Here is a 17,615-nt window from a genome sequence, read left to right on the forward strand (position 1 = left end):
AGAGCCATGGCAAAGTCACATTGCTCAACCTGTACTCTAATTTGGAAAGCCTGACCTGTGTTTAGTTTAGATAAAAAAAAAAAAAAATGTTCTTATTAAACTTCCATGCAGCAAATTCCAAAACACATTGAGGAAGAAAGAAAATATGTTGATTGAAAATAAAGCCTTTTTAATTCTCCCAATTCATATTCAAACATAAACACCTAGACCACATCCCTCTACATATTCTCGATCAGCAGAATATCTATGATCCATTGAATTCGAGTGAAGTTGAATACTAAAAATGACAACAGCATTACACAGGTTTTACGCATAAAAACGTAAAACAAATGCATCAATGAAAACAAAATTATTGGTTAAATTACATTCTCAGCAGCTATATGAAAAGAATAATCTTAGGAAGCAAGATAAATGTATCTTGATCCCGCAAACTGCATCCAACATTGAACCCATGACAAATTGCAAAAAACAATGTCTCTTACTTAGAAGTATTGCAAGAATATTCAAGGATTAACTTTTCTGAGGGAGAGAGTATGTCTTCACGCACTTCAATAGGTTATTATATGAGTAAACTCTGCCAGGTGATAAACTTGTTAAGACCACGGTTTCTCTATAATGTAGTCTTACTTGAGAATTCAGCCTTTCTGACCACAGCCCAACTTCACTAAGATCTCCTTCTTTCCAACAAATGTTGACTGTCACCCCACCACGAGCTTTCAATCCTTTCACACAACCATTGGCCCATTTATCGCGTGGCAATGCCGGAAGCAAGTAAAGGTCCTTCGTTGTGCTTTGAACAAGCATTTCTGCTATTGCTCCAGAAAAACTGCCACCAAAAAGTGTTTTTTTTTTCAGCCAAGGAATTATCAGGAGCACACCTCGTCGTTAAAGCTAAAGCAATAGTTTAATCTCGTGCCACGTTTCTATTTCTGCATTTAACTACCAAGAATATGGGTGAAGTAAAAAAAATACTACTATTCCCGAGGGTCCACTTCAATACTTAGAATGTAATGGTTTTTTTCACAGTTATGGAATTGCTCAGTTATGCTGTGTAAGATGTTATAGAAGAAATTAAGAGCCGAAGTCCTGGGTTATAATGTTGATAAGATGCAATGGAATATATTCAACAAGATATGATAACTGCAAAAATGTTTAAAAACAGGGAAAAAACTAGCATCAGAAAGCAGATTTATCAAAAAACAGTGAACGCATGAAAGTGATGAAAGTGAAATTGACAAGATACCTTACAGTCTTTATAAAAAATTGAGCCTTACCCAAAGTTAGCATCAATCTGAAAAGGGGGATGTGCTGTGAACAGGTTGCTATAAAGTCCTCCTTCGTAATCACTTTCATGATCAGGGTCTACCAAGACAATCAAGTGTTTTATCATACGATACGCATGCTCACTATTGTGAAGATGTGCCCACAATGACGCTTTCCAAGTTGTCGACCATCCTGGGCCATCATCTCCTGTAATACAGAGTGAGAATGTTAACTACTGTTGAACGAAAAAGAATACAGATTTACACTATGTATGTTGTCATATATAAGGTTGAACATAAACATACTAATCCCTGCTTTCGTAGAAGTAAAAATAATTCCTGGAGAACCATTACAGTCGTCAACTAAACTAACTAGAGAGGCTATAAGCTGACACATAGTTGAAAGTACTCTCTCTAGTCTGAACACAAAAGATCACTTCAGCTATTCATAAGCAAAAAAACACAACCATTAGAGAGTATTTTAATATCTATACAACCATTTTTAATCCGTATTAGTCTTAGAGACTAAAAATAATTAAAATGATCATTAAAAAGGATATCTTTAGTTACTAAATGGAAACATTTTTAAGTATAGAGACTAAAAGTTGTAAATTTATGGAAAAAAATGAGTAATTAAACCTATTAATAATTATATATGGCTGTTCCAACTTATCTAAGAATATGAAATTTCAACATAATGAATAAGTTCCAGACATATTGCATGGAAAAAAAAAATGTTATCTCTTGAAAGATTAAAGTTCTCCTAAAAGACCTCTTTTAATTAGACTAGATTCCACAGCTTTACAGAGGACTGGAGTTTTCTCAAGACTAATCGTGTGTCCTGGAAATAGTCCAAACAGATGTGAAACATGTCGATGATGTACATCTGGGTCCTCAAAATCTTCTGCCTGCAAAATAAGTAAGGCGCTATAGTTAACATGGAATTGCTGGCAAACAGTCAAACTTGGTCGTTGCAAATCAGAACAAAATATCAGATCACAAGAACTGGCCAAATGGATATTAAATGGATGGAGGGAAGGAATACAGATAATAAATATAATTACTTACCCATTCCATAATGGAACCATCTCTAGAAAGTTTTGTCGGAGGAAGCTTAGACTGATACATGGTGACTCTTTTGATGATTGTGTCATTGTGTCTTCCCAAAACCTGTTTTTCAGATATTTAGTGACTAGGCAAAATTGGGATAATATGAAACTAGTATTGGTGTGAGTATCATTCTCACCTCAGCAGCAGAAATGATTATGGAGAAAACTTCTTTTATGATTGAAATGTCCATGGTTGATGAGTAGCTCACACTAGCAGGCTTTCGGTCTGGTGCAGTGAACATGTGCTCTGGTGAAGTTGATGGGTTAGTTTCTAATAATCCACCACGGCCTTCAATCAACCAATCCAACAAAAATGATGTACATTCTTCCAACAAAGGGTATGCTTTATTTTTAAGAAAATCCTAATATAAAAAAAGAAAATTCAACCATCACTTACCTAGTAATTAATACACACAAAAGATACTACACAAAACAGATACAATTTACGAAAATAGCATTTACAAGTAAAAATATAGCTGTATGTGCCATGATAAAACATTAGATTCCCCATCCCTTGGTATGGGTACCTAATAACTAGTCTATATTTATAACCTCAAAGGTTCATTGGTAATAATGGCAGTAAATAAGTTCTATCCTTAGATGAAACTTGAAATCTATAATTGAAGTTTTTGGTTGGGGTTTGAAAATCCATTTGAAAACATTATGTTGCTCCCTGGAATTATTAATTGTCATAGCTGAACAAGGCAATATTTGGATTTGTATCAATTTTGAAATTATATTGAGTTCATAAATCATAATGACAAAAAATACATCAACTGGTCATATAGAGAACCCTATCATGACATGAAGATGAATAACCTCATTCAATATTTCAGGTCCAACACATAGTTATGCCATGAAAATAGAAGCAGACAATTGCACTCACGAAATAGGCAACTTTACAAGTATAACGGTTGATCATGGCTTAGATATTTTTCAGAAAAATATGAACTTACTTTGTCCATTGTATAAGTATAATGCTCCCATAAATGGGCACAAAGCCAAGCTCCACCCATAGGCCATAAAGCCCAAACAGCCTCACCTCTATCTGGTGATGTTTTAGCCCATATGTCAGAAACTTGATGTGCAACCCAACCATTTGTTTCATAGTTCACCTGTATGCAAAAGATCAAAGGAAAATATGGATAGAACACATAAAATTCAGGACAGCAAATGGTAATATGGTAGACTATATTTTCTTGTCTTTTTGTTTTGCTATACAAGATATAAAGTTACTGATAGCAGAAAGGATGGATCTCTTTCTTAAATACAATGCCAAGAATAATATGAAAGCAAGAGGGAAAAGAAAAAATACCTTTGCAGTTTTTTTACCATTGGCTGACAAAGACGAAATGAAATCAAATAAGGGCTCTTGACACTCATGTAGGTTGCTAGAAAGGGCTGGCCAATAATTCATTTGAAGATTAATGTTCAAGTGAGGAGCACCACTGGATGACGTACAAAAGGAGACAAATTACAAACTCTCAGCAATGCTTCGTGAAAGTACTTCTACATATTATATTTAATACTCCATATCCATGTCAAAACTCTAAGCAACCTTATAAACAAGAAACTATAGTATACAATTTCCTTTTTATTTATTTATTTATTGCTAGCTGAGGGATGAAAAGAGAACGAAAAACATACTCCCATGCAGGCTCAACATCTTTGTTCCAGATACCCTGTAGGTTTGCCACCTGAGATCCAGGACGTGAACAAGAGATTAGCAGATACCGACCATATTGAAACAAAAGCTCAACAAAGGAAGGATCCTCATCAGTTTGAAAAGATTTGACTCTTGCTGAAGTTGGAATGGTGTCACCTTCCTTTTGAGAGAGGTTTGCTTGGGAGGAAATCGATTGCCTTTTGTAGAAAACAGATTTTCCCAAAACAGTCTTGGAGCTTTTGGAGAGTTGCAATGAGACACGACGAAATAGATTTTGATAGTCATCTAAGTGTCGTGCATAAAGATCAGCATAAGAAAAACTTTTCACAGACTTCATTTTACTGAGGGACTCAGAAGTAGGGTCCTTCTTAGAGTCTTCAGGCATAGTAAATGGGCCATCAAAGGAAGAAGAAGCTGTCAAAAGAAAAATAGCCGAGTCTGAACCTTCAACTCTTAGCTTCCTATCATCTAAAACTTGTATAACCCCGTTACTAATCTGCATATCAAAAACTGCAGAAAACCGAATCCCCTTTGGATTGTCAATTGAATCCAGTCTTGGTCGGATCCTACTACCAGGACATCTCCCTTCAATTATTATCTGATTTTGTCCACTTACCCTTGAATCATGATGCATTTTGCTATCAAAATACACTGTAAATGATAATGACCCAGGTTTGCTTGCAGACAACCTTGTCACTATTACTTGGTCTGGACTAGAAACAAAATGCTCTCTAGTAAATTCTACATCACCCACAGAGTATTTTACTTTTGCGGTAGCAGTATCCAAATCCAGCTCCCTGTAATAAGACTCCTTTGAATATTTAAGATGGGAATCATGAAACTCTATCTTGATATCACCGAGAAGTTGGTATACCTTCATATAAAGAAATAACAGTCAGGAAAATGAAAACCAAGTTTGTATAAAGCTTCCTTGACTCATGCACCAATCCATAGTCCAAATGAGAGCACGAATAAGCACAAATTTAAAAGAAGGCCTGGGGGAATGAATGGAATACAAGTTGAATAATAAAATTATGAGATTTGTATTGTAGAAAAATAGCACCTAATCAGATCCCTTTGTTCATATATCATATTACCGGGTTGTCAACCCCTGAAATCAGTTTAGTAAATAGTATAGTTCTTCGAAACTTAGAGCAAGGATGGTTATATGAATGGTGACATATTACATACATCGGAAGGCTCTCCTGACAACTTGACAGCTGCTGCTGTAGCTTCAGAGAATTTTCCATCATCAACAAGCTTTCTGACTTCAGCCAGCGCTTGTGGAGCACTTTTGTTGGTGTAGTCTCCAGGGATCCCAGTCCAGAGTGTGTCCTCTACAAGAAAATTTAAATCTTCACATTAGAATGCTTCACGAAAGAGAGAGAGACATAGTTGATTGGTTTCACCTTGCATAAAAAAAGTAAACCATGACCATGTCCTCGACATTTCGTCCCACTTATACAAGTTCACAAGTACAAATGGCTATAGTGTCACCCATTTGATGAAAAAAAAAAAAATACTTACAGAAGAAGAAAATAAGGAGAAAAAAAAATAACTAAGTTCCTCTCATAAGCTAATTCTAGTTTCCACCTGATTAAAACTTTTAGCAAAACTAATAAGAAATTTTTTATAAATTAACTTATTGATAGCTAGTTTGAGCTCATGAAAGAAGCTTAAATCACTTTTCTTCGTTATTTTTTATTCTTACAAGTCTTTAACAATATATATATATATATATATATATATATATATATATATATATATATATATATATATATATATATATATATATATATATATATATCCAAAGAAAAGAACCTCAGTAAAACTACACCAGAAAAAACAACCCTTTCTAGGTGGAGAGCAAACCCCACACCAGAATACCATACTTCTAATCGGGACTCAAGTCCCAAACGTACAATTGGATCCCAACAAAGATCTTGAAGGAATTAAGGACAATATGCGGGTACAAACTCGGTGAATTTTAAGAATGCAACTTATACAGGGTGAGTTAGTGAGAAAGGGCATAAAAAATTATCAAACGGGGAATAAAACATGTAGTTTATAACTCTTACAACTACCATGTAACAACAACATCACTTTCATTGGCCTTTGGATCGAAGTAACAGCAATTAAAAAAGCGAAGGTTTGCCAGATTAGAGTTTGAAAGCAAGAATACCATTGAGCTGGAGAAGTTCGGAGGGTACACCACCCCAAACCATGGCACCGAGACGGCCATTGCCAATGGGGATGGCATCTGTCCAGTGCGTCGCAGGCCCAGCGAAAGTAAGCTTCAAGGGCCTTGGAGGAGAGTCATCATCATCCCCTGCATTGCCTGAAAGTGGCGTCCACCACGTACTCTGTGGGGTGTTGCGCACTGTAACCCGTTCTCCATCTTGGCTTGCCCAACACAGTGAGGAAGAGAAGACAAAGTAGAGAAGAAGTCGGTGGAGAAGAAGCTGATTGCTCTGCCTCATAGCTGTTGGCATCTCTACTCTGAATGCACCTCATCACACTCACTTTCTACATACTATTTTATACCACAAATTATTGTACCTTGTCATCTACTTCTACAGATTTTCTCACTATTTTAACATTCATTCCCCCAGACACAGGAAATTGCAAATTTATTTTATGTACGCTTTTTATTTCAATGTTTAGAATTAAAATAACATTTTCTTTAGGAAAAATAAATTATTTTCTCGCTCAGGCCAATAACTTGTATATTTTTTAAAAATATTTATTTACTTGCCTTCCATTTTTATTTTATGTTGATTTTTAAAATATTTTTAAATTTCCTTTACGTGCTTCGATTTTTTTATCGTAATAATATTTTCGATCACAAAAATTCAAACTTTTGAAGGACAAAAATTTATTTAAGCTTTTTCTAAGAAAAAATAAATAAACATTATGCACATATGCTGGGAACTAAAATAATTAATTTCAATTTTCTATTTTAAAAACTATTATGATAATGTTACGCGTTTTAGAGACTAATAATTTTTTGTTTTCTTATTCAAGATTACCAATGACGACTAGAAATAAATTTTAAATCGGGAATAGATACTAAAATTGTAACTTCCTATAGCAAAATAAAATTTAAAATTAAAATAATTATATAGATCAAACTTTCATAAATAATATAATGTATTTTTCCGCGTATTATATCTTTTACTCATATTAGTGAAAATACATATTATATTTATTTTTTATTGCATATAATAATTTAGTTTAAAATAAATATTTAATTTAAATAAATAAGTAGTTAAGAGATAAAATAATCATTTTAAATTAAAAAATAATTAAATTTTCAAAAACAATCATTTAAAATATAAATATTATAAAAATTTATATATTCTAAGAAATAAAAATTCTTTTTATTATGTTCTTATATAACTTAAACCACAGTACAAAGACTAAAGAAACTTTTCTATGCTTCTTTAGTATTTAATTAGAGATGCGATAAGGATTAGATTAAATTCCCATATAAGAAAAAGTATGCCTATAAAAATACTATGGTGTCGTAATTGATTATCTCATAAACAATGCTATTTATAGTAAATTTATAAAATTTTATCTTGTTAAGTTTAGACTGTTAGGTGAATAATTTGTTTAGAGTTCCTATAATTTAATTAAAGAAAAGCATTTCATGATGTTAAAGTATAAATATAAAGGATAAAAATATCTATTACTTGTCTAGATGATATATTTTTGATTGAAAGATTATTCGCAATCAGAAATATACAATATCGTATTCCCTTTTGAATATACTTTTTTTCACATTTAAAATCGACTTTATTTTCTTTAATTGCTTTGTTTGAAATAAAATATGTTACATTAATAGCTAATAATATGGTATGAAATGATAAAGCAACTAATCAAAATTAGCTGTAAATGAAGAGAAGTAACAGTGACCGCTTTAAATTATACACGCATTTGCAGGCCCACGCTGACGGCGTTTTTTCCTGGAACCCACCCTACAAAGCAACTACTCAACCTAACAAATCTGACTTATATGTTATTAAAAATGTCTTATTTAATTAACTAATAATTTATAAAAAAATCAAGTCTTATAGAAAAACGACTAAAATAACTTTAACAGTAAAAAATACCAGATAAAACAAAATTTGAATTTTAAATTTAATAATGGGTGATTAGAAAAAATTCCCACATTTTAGAGTCCAACACTGGGACTAATAAAAAAATTAGTTTGATACAGTGATACATAATATGACATCAACCTCGAAAAATGGTGTTTCTATCTTTGTTGTTGGCTTAAAAATGGGATATTTTATGATTTGCACGTGATGTGAGTGGAGAAAGGTGTGGGCGATGACAGCTATCCAATATTCACTCTCGTGTCTTTTTTTGAGGGATACTCCATCACATGTTCTATAAAATCATGTTAATTTTTTCCTATTGTTTGAGATGCAATATAAAATTATGAATCTTTAAATCAAATTAATTATTTTATGAGCATTTCATTTCAAATAATCGATTAAAAAGTTTTGTCTAAATTGGATTGACAAAATAATTTATTTTTTACTCGCAGTATTGATAAAGTAGTTTTTTCTTTATGAATGTTTGCCGTATTATAAATTCTATAAGGAACAAGAGGACGTGTACACACTATATACCAGTTTTGCATTTGCAACAAGTCAATACTCAACTAACTCATGTTTGGAAAAATTAAATAGAAGATGTATTAAATTGTGAATTGTCGTGTCATTTTATAAAACCAGTATTATTTATGTAATATTGTTGTTTTGTCAATTACATTATTTACTTTAATACATAATATATTATGTATTTTAATACATAATCTCTTCCTTTTCTTTTCAAATAATTTTATGTATGTATTATTACGAACTTTGATCTTTTATTTGTGTCAATAATTTGTTATCACGTATAAATTTATTAAAATAAAAAAAAAAAAAATATATATATATATATATATATATATATATATATATATATATATATATATATATATATATATATATATATAAAGTAATGTCTTGAGGAATAGAATAGAATCCGGTAGCATGAATGTGATAATGGAAATTATAATTACTAATGATCAATCATAATTAAAGGCTTTAACTCGTGGTAGGTTTAACTATGGGTACAGGATAAGGTATTGATCATATCACAAAATCGTGGAACATTTAATAATGGATAAGAGTACTGTACTAATCCTTTGTGTTTGAACATGGTAGTATATATCTGTATTTCTATATTAATTATGCAAACAATTATTTTAATCTTTGATTTTAGTCGTTGTCATACATGTATATACATTACTTATGATTTATTTAAGTATAAGTAAATAAATCGATGTAAATATGAAAAAAAATGTATATCAACATAGTTAAGAAAAACATTTAAACTTAATCATATTATATAACCAATTAATATTTTTTTAACTATAATGTTATAATTCTTAAAATTGATTAAATGATGTATTCAACTATTACAACATACCTCAAGTGAACTTCATCGCCCATATAAAAAAAATCTTGCAGTAAGTATTAAGAACCATTAACTCTTAGATTTAGACATCAAATGTTAATACTTTTTAACATCTAAAAATAATACATAGACACTAATTATTTTATAGTTGTATTATCAAATTAAAATATATATAACCGTATAAAGAAATTTAGTTAAGCCATTATTGTGTATAATAGTCGTACTATGACTGTAATATATGACATTACGCTTGTTATCCAATTTTTTATACTAACCAACAACCATTACAAATGTAAAAATGATATTTTAATAATTAAATTTTGATAATTTTTTTATAAAATAATATTTTTAAGTGATTTTGAAATATAAAAAAAAAAATCATTTAGGAGATGACACCTCAAAAAATAAGAAAAAATTATCAAGATTTAGTTGGTAAAAAAAACATTTTTCTTTTAAAGAATCTTATCAAGATAATAGCAAAGAGTAAATTATCGACCAATATATAAATTAATAGTCAAGAGTAATAAAAATAGAAAAAATATGTAATATACATATAACGATATACTCATATTTTATTTTATACGTGTTTTTAGACGACAAATTTATAACTATTTAAATACTTATTTAATAACAGAAACTAAAAATATGTTTTATCTTTTCTTTTATTTCTTTAAAATTTGGATGTCGAGATTAAAAGCTATCCCTGTAAATTTTAAAGTAAATAGTTTTGAAAATTACCAAAGATCAAACAGAAAGATCGTATATAGTTAAAAACTATAAAACCCAAGTTCTACTATTAAAAAACAAAAGTGAGATTGAATTTATTTTATTTTATATATATACACTAGGTAGGGCCCGAACAAATTGCAACAGAAATAAAATTGTAATCATTTTAAATTTTAATTAATATAAATATAAAATTCATATTTTAAAAGTTAATCGACTTGGAGAGAAAAACCCTCAAATGCTAAACAAAAACTAGTTGAGCTGGAGAAGAGAAGAACTCTCCCTCAAGCCTTGTCATGAACGGAAGACCCATTTATCTTTATACGTTTTTTTTATTTATTTGGAGGTTTGTTCGAAGTTAAAATTGTATATATGGATCGGTTTATTATTTTTTTTTTGTAAAATATAATGAAATCGTGACGAGCAAGAACGATTTTACATGTGAAATTGTTATACAGGACTGTCTTTCTTGTTTCTTTTTTTAAAAATAAAGTCATCATGAGTTATGACGATTTTAGTTTAATATAGAGTAGTAAAGTTATTATGACTCATGACGACTTCACTTCTTTTATATTGAAATTGTCATGAATCACAATGATTTTACTTCTCTAATACAATGACGACTTTAATCCTAATGTCGTTCACACTCCTCTTGACTTCCTCCTGCTTTACCAAAAAAGTCAAATAATTCATATTTACAAATTCAAACTTGAAACCAACCTGAAATACGAAAAAAAAAAAACTCCCTCATATTGGCACTCCTTAGCCAGTAATATAATTTTGAGTATTTACCAAATGGATAATGATATTTTGACTATTAAATTTTAACAACTTTCTCTTATAATATGAAGTGTCATCTTTTAAGTGGTTTTAGAATATTGAGAATGAGAGAATGAAAAAATAAAAAAATAAAAAACCATTTAAAATAAAAAAATGACACATCATATTATAAGAGAAAGTTGTCAAAATTTAATAATCAAAAAATCATTTTCCATACCAAATTACTATCGGACAATTTATCATAATGTTTCTCAAAAACCCATATAATATCTCTTGTAATATCTTTATTTTGCATTATTAGTTAAATAATACCATTAATCATAAAAAATGAACTAAAATTTCGTAGAAATTAAATATTATAAAAGCACTTGGAAATGAGTCTTACAACTACTTGCCATGAATATGACCTTACTGTATGTACATAGAGGCTATGGAACTAGGAAATGAGTCTTACACATAAGACGTTTGTGTTTAAGTATGCAGAAACATATATTTCTTAACCACAACAGACACACTAACTAACCTTACTAATTTCCAAGTTTATTGTACATACATCTACACCCAAACTTCTGCTGCTCACAAATGCGTGGCTATGGTGTTTTGGCATGAATAAGAGGCAAGTCAACTTCATCACACCACTCAATATACCTAGTTTCATAATAAGAACCCTTGGTTAGGTTGGGCAAATAGGTAAGCCAAAACTCTCCACCAATTCTCCACTTCAACACACTCCCTTCCATCTCTTTGCTCAGCCTCCACCCCACTTCTTCTCCATATTCATCTCCTGCAATAACCACCGATCCGCTTTTGGTAAACGCTCTGTTTCCCCTCACGTATCGCCCTCTCAGTCCATGAACACGCTCATCACCCGTTTCACTTGTGCCCTTCAACGACCCCACTTCCACGCCCGTACCATTATCATGCAAAACCACGTCGAATATGGCTGCGTTGCCCTCCGCGTCCTGGTCCATTCTCCAACTCCTACTTCGCGTCCTCCTCGACGACCTCGCCGACGCTGTCACGTTAGAACCCTCCGACTTCTCCAAATTACCCTTCACCACCTTTTGGAGTTCCACTTCGCTCTCTCTGTTCTCCGTCGACCGCCCCAAGCTCAGCCCGCCACAGTAAGTCGCTCCGATCTCCGGGCCAACCCACACCCTACCCCGGGACGGAAAGTGTTTCTCCTCGATGAAATCCACTTCGTCGTTTTGGTTGAAACCTAGCCTCGCCACCTGGAGGCGTATGTTATCCAGACGTGCACGAACCTGGATGAACCCCTCGCAGAATCCAACGGTGTACTCTATCTGCACGTGTGCCTCAAGTTGGTGGTGCGCCAGAGCGTAACGGAGAATGGACTCCTTCGCGTCGATGCCGCAGAATTGACTTTTTTGAGCGTTGCTTCGCACCAGTTTCATATTCATTACCGGGGAGTAACCCTTCAGGATCCAGAGACCGTGAGCCTCCGTCGCGTAAGAGAATCTGGGGGAAGGCACGAGCGTTTTTAAACCTAACCCTACGCTCAGTTCTTTTATCATGTGTAGTTTTGTTATGATGTAACCGAGGGTACGCATGAAGCAGAGTTCGGTGTCGACGCCGACGGTGATGAAGAAGGTGCGGAGGACGGAGGCGAGTTTGGACGACGCCGATTCGAGGGTGGGAGTGAGGAGGGAGTGGAAGTAGAGCGAGCCGGCTTCGGGGGGCGCTTGGAACGCGCAGAGCCAGAAGAGGCGCATGGTGAAGACGAGGTTGAAGAAGGTGGAGAGGGACTCGGGTGTGTGAGAGTCCATGATCCATGCGATGGGTTCGGGCTTGAGTTTCTGGAGCTGGGAGCGGGGGCAGGTGCTATCGTGCGCCGTGGGAGAGCTGGATATGATTTCTTGGAGCAGTTGGAGGAGGAGAGGGAGGAAGGGGTTTTGTGATGAAAGGTGGCACTTTTCGGAGACCCACAGAGGCTTGTGGGCGTTGTGAGGGTGAAAACCCTGCAAGCATACGGTGAAGGTGACCACCGCTTCCGAGTCAGACCCGGAGGTTCTCTCAGCTTTGAGGTGGATGGAACGAGCTGACTCGTCCTTCTCTTCACTCGCCAGTTCGAACATGAGTGGCGAGTCAGACTCGGTCCACTCCACAGAGTTTGGGAGCTCACATATCCATGACCAAATATCCATGGTGTTTCTTGTGTGTTGTGGAGTGTGTGGGAAAATGTTAGTGTAGGTTATGTGGAAGAGGGAACGGGGTTTTAAGGAGCGAACGAATGATAACGGGGTTGCCAACTTGGAAGCAGTTTAAGCCACGGAGGGATGAGGAACTGGTGGTTGTAAGTGCAGCTTTGTGTCGTATTTGAGGTTGTAGGTTGGATTCATTGATGGCGCCAATTTTCTTTCATTTTCTCTGTCCTCATGTTCTGCTTCTTCTATGGCTATAGAATTCTGTCTAATTTCTCTTGTCCATGTGATAACTGCATACGTAGACTCAGGTTTTGTCATGGTTAGTTTATGGGCCACGTGTGGCCCAGTGAAGTTTCCAACAAGCTTTATGAATCACACAAACATACATATAAACCAAATTATTTATTGTCTTTTCTACCATCCTCCATTACTTATTGTAAGTATTTTAATAATTATAAAATTTCATAAAATATAAACAAATTTTAATTATTTTTCTTCGTTTTTTAAAATTATTAATGGCCATCCAACTCCTTTTATATCATTCATTATCATTTATATATCTTTTAATTTTTGAGAGAAAGACATTTTAAAAGAATATTGACAAATTAATAAAATGCAATACACTTAGATCGTCTTATTAGTTTTTATTTTTATATATAAAAATAAAATTTAAAATTTTATTATCATGTCATCTGTTTTCATGATGGACGAAATTAACTCCTACCACTATTAAGGTTCTTTTTGATGAAGTTAGCTTCTAATATATTATTATATAATTGCAATCTTATATTTTTAAAAACTCAATAACTCTTATTAATAAAATAAGTACTTTTTTTTAATTATATTTGCGTTTTATTTGAATATGTCATGTTATGTGAACTTTTATATCTAATGAGTATTAATTGTTTTCCTTTTTTGAGAAATTTTTTATTTATCAACTTAACATAATGTTACAATAAGGTTTTTTCTGACAAATTTTTATGGAATATAATTTTATATATTATCATACAAATAATATATTACTTTAATTTTAAATTTTTAATGTTAACCTTTTTCGATTACAGCTACATAAAGAAAGTTGAAATATCTTGATAAATATTCAAAATGGTGCATTAATATAATTTTAAAAATAGATAATAATAATAATAAGTAAAATATATTAAAAATAAACAAAATGTATGATTAATTGGTCTGGCTTGAATTTTTGTTTTATTTTTTATAAATTTAAATAATAATTTAGTCCTATTTTTATTGAGTTTGTTCAATGTAGTTTAGATATATTTTTGTGAATTAGTAATTAGTGTTGGGTCTTTCAAGAGAAAATCATTGGAAAGATACAATATCAATGAGCATGAGTCCGACCCACACACAAGGGATTAACACTATTCTTAACCTAGAATCTTAAGACGATGAGTTTATGGGTTTTCATCATTGTATGATGTTCAACTTTCTCATTTTTACTCAATGTCGTACTTAGACTCACACTTGAATTTCGAACAATCTCCCATCAAGTACGAGTCCCTTCACATTGGTACTTCCCTCTCGAGCTAACTACGAAGTACCCCTTTTTTGTACCGCCATTTTTTTTTTCTTAACGGACACGCTTACCTGACTTACTGTCAGCAAGACTTTCAATAGAGGGTTTTACCTAAGTCGTCCACAAACTAGGCTCTGATACCACTATTGGATCTTTTGAGAGAGAATTACTTAGATACATTACCAATGAGCATGAGCCCAATCCATACAGGGATTGACAAATTTATATACCAAAGTATAAGCTATAAATTATTGGTAACTAAAATAGTTTCAAAAAATTATAATTCTCTCTAAATTGGTAACTAAAATAGTTTTTTTATTATGAATTGATCTCTAAATTGGTCACTAATATTAACTAATAGGGATGACAACGGGTTGGGTCGGGTCGGGTCAGGTCGGGTGCAAATAATGCATACCTGCAACCCGACTCGTAACAAAAGAACCCACCTGCTACCCGCCCCGTTACCCGCCCCTTTACCCGCCCGTTACCCACACGAGAACCCGTTTAAAAATACTTGCGGGTCTTTTGCGGATACCCGTGAATACTTACTAATATTTAAAAAACAAATATTTTATAAAATTTCAAAAGAAAATTTAATTAAATTTACAAAAAAATATAAGTTATATTAAATATAAATTAAATTTTCATTTTCATTAAATTTAATCTAAAATAATATAAATTAAATTTTAATTTTATAAATTTAACTTAATAAAATATAAATTAATTTTTTTTAATTTTTTGTGGGTAACATATACATTCAGTTAAGGATAACATGATATTCGCATCCAACTATTTATAAACTGATATTAAAACACTCGCGAGTAAGGATGGTATGATATTTACATCCAACCCATTTATAAACTGATATTAAAACACCCACAGATAATATAAGAAATTAACAATCGACACTATACTAATATAATTATGCTACTATCACATGACACGATAGTAATTTGACACAAAAATAATTTTTTTTTCAAATTAAAAAGAAAAAGCTATAAAAAAAAATCATGATCTTACATGAACAAAAATATGAATTAAATAGGTATTTAACTTTTTTTTATACAGAAGCTAACCAATTCAAATTAATGAATGATTAGATTGAGTTGAATTAATGAGATAAATATTTTTAAAAACTTTTATTTATTTAATAAATTTTTTTATTTTTAAGTATTAATTTTATTAAAAAATAATATAATTAATTTAAAATTTAAAGTAAAATAAAAAGTCACTTTATTAAACCCAGATAAAAATCGATTATGTCGGATTTATTTTAATCATAAATTAAAATCAACTTCATTTAATTGGATTCCATCTAGTTATGTTGATTCATTGAATAGCTCAAGACAGTTATCACCCAGTAAAACCTATAATCTAACTAAAATAGTCTGCAGTGTATAATCTATTAATTCATAAAATAAATTATAAATTATCGTGTGTAAATATATTTTTTTGTATACACATATTTTTAATCTCTCTAGTCTTTATTATCTAAAGCCCTATATACTAAAAAAAATTAAGATAATAGGTATAAAATATAAAAAATAAAAGATAAAGTCTATTTAATATAGAACAAAACTAAATAATTTTATCATCAAATGCTTCTCTTGTCCTTGCTTTCTTTTCACCCCAGTTCTTAGTTGTCATGTTGATAAAGAAAAAAAAAAAAATCCCAATAGGAGATATAATAAGTTCAACTTCCTTTGTATTGTTAAACCACACGTGTATCCAAGATAAATTTATTCGGTACAAGCCACACCATTTGATTAATCAATTCACACTATCCAAAATAAAGGAGATTTGAAGATTCTATAACTCTCACACGCACAAAACAAATTTCACGCTTAATTTTAACGTAAGAGATTCTATCTTTTGGAGGTGGAGAAATATATTTATAATTTAGTTTTATGATATTGAGTTAGTCTTAAAATTTATATTTGTTAGAGTTTATTATAACAAGATTTGTCTTTTATTTGACCTATTGTACCATCTTATGTTATTTGTTGGATATATTATTCAATCCGTTATGAGATCAACCATTAATACATAATCTTACATATCGAGTATATATACTTTATTGTAAGAGATGTGTGTCAAAAGTACCACATAGTCTAATAATAAAACTAATTTAGAATATATAAATAAAGGACAAATCTTACGTTACAATTTTTATAATTTTTATATAATTAAATTAAATTTAGAGTTCATTTATTAATATATCCCATATCAAGTTTTTTCTTAATCAATGGTCGATTTAAGAAAGGCTCAGTAACAGATTCATAATCATAATTACTAGATTTTGATATTATAATCGAGACACAAACTTAGAAAATAAATGATTTTAGTAATATCTAAGTAATTTAATTTCTATATTTAAATCAATAATTCACCTTTACATTTAAAATAAAATTAATATTAAATTATTAGATGTTAGATGTCAGAATATTTGACAAAATACACTCGGTTAAAGAAAACTCAATCGTATAAAAAATATATACTAAAATGTATATAAAAATATAAATGAATCATATAATTAAATATGAATATAAAGAATTAAACTTTTGTTTCATTTGCACAATTCGGAAAACTTTATTAATTCATTATTAAACAATTGTAATAAAAAACAAAAATTAAAACCACTCCTGTGTATTATAAAGACAGTCTTAAAACCATTTTATAAAAGAATTGAAAAAACTGTAAAACTAGAAAAAGTTTAGGAAGGAAATTCTATTGCAAAATGATGACAAATGAATTGGTACAAATATTGAACAGTAGAGCAGTAACTAACACTGGTAATCTGGTGAGGTAAGAAAGAAGAAGAAGCGGTGAGAGGAACAAAAACGCGTTGGAGGGCTCAAACACGGTTTTCTCGGGCCAGGTGGGTTTGACCATTGG

The 17,615-nt window shown here is 31.5% G+C and overlaps 2 protein-coding genes across 2 annotated transcripts; both read right to left on the reverse strand.

The window, feature by feature from the left end:
* Positions 1-234: 234 nt before the first annotated feature.
* Positions 235-6,574, reverse strand: FUC95A (1,2-alpha-L-fucosidase). The gene is made up of 10 exons (XM_028080709.2): positions 6,220-6,574; positions 5,229-5,374; positions 4,019-4,911; positions 3,687-3,819; positions 3,328-3,486; positions 2,509-2,733; positions 2,331-2,432; positions 2,035-2,170; positions 1,275-1,470; positions 235-826 (listed from the first exon to the last, which is right to left on the reverse strand). The coding sequence occupies exons 1-10, from the start codon at positions 6,527-6,529 to the stop codon at positions 511-513; spliced, it is 2,616 nt and encodes an 871-aa protein (XP_027936510.1). The 5' UTR covers positions 6,530-6,574; the 3' UTR covers positions 235-510.
* Positions 6,575-11,356: 4,782 nt separating this feature from the next.
* On the reverse strand, positions 11,357-13,235 carry LOC114190374 (uncharacterized). Its single transcript, XM_028079225.2, has one exon. The coding sequence runs from the start codon at positions 13,181-13,183 to the stop codon at positions 11,609-11,611; it is 1,575 nt and encodes a 524-aa protein (XP_027935026.1). The 5' UTR covers positions 13,184-13,235; the 3' UTR covers positions 11,357-11,608.
* Between the last annotated feature and the right edge of the window lie 4,380 nt (positions 13,236-17,615).

The sequence above is a fragment of the Vigna unguiculata genome, chromosome 7, assembly GCF_037176805.1.
Source record: "Vigna unguiculata cultivar grain cowpea cultivar isolate G323 ecotype 2 chromosome 7, ASM3717680v1, whole genome shotgun sequence".
NCBI classification, from domain to species: domain Eukaryota; kingdom Viridiplantae; phylum Streptophyta; class Magnoliopsida; order Fabales; family Fabaceae; genus Vigna; species Vigna unguiculata.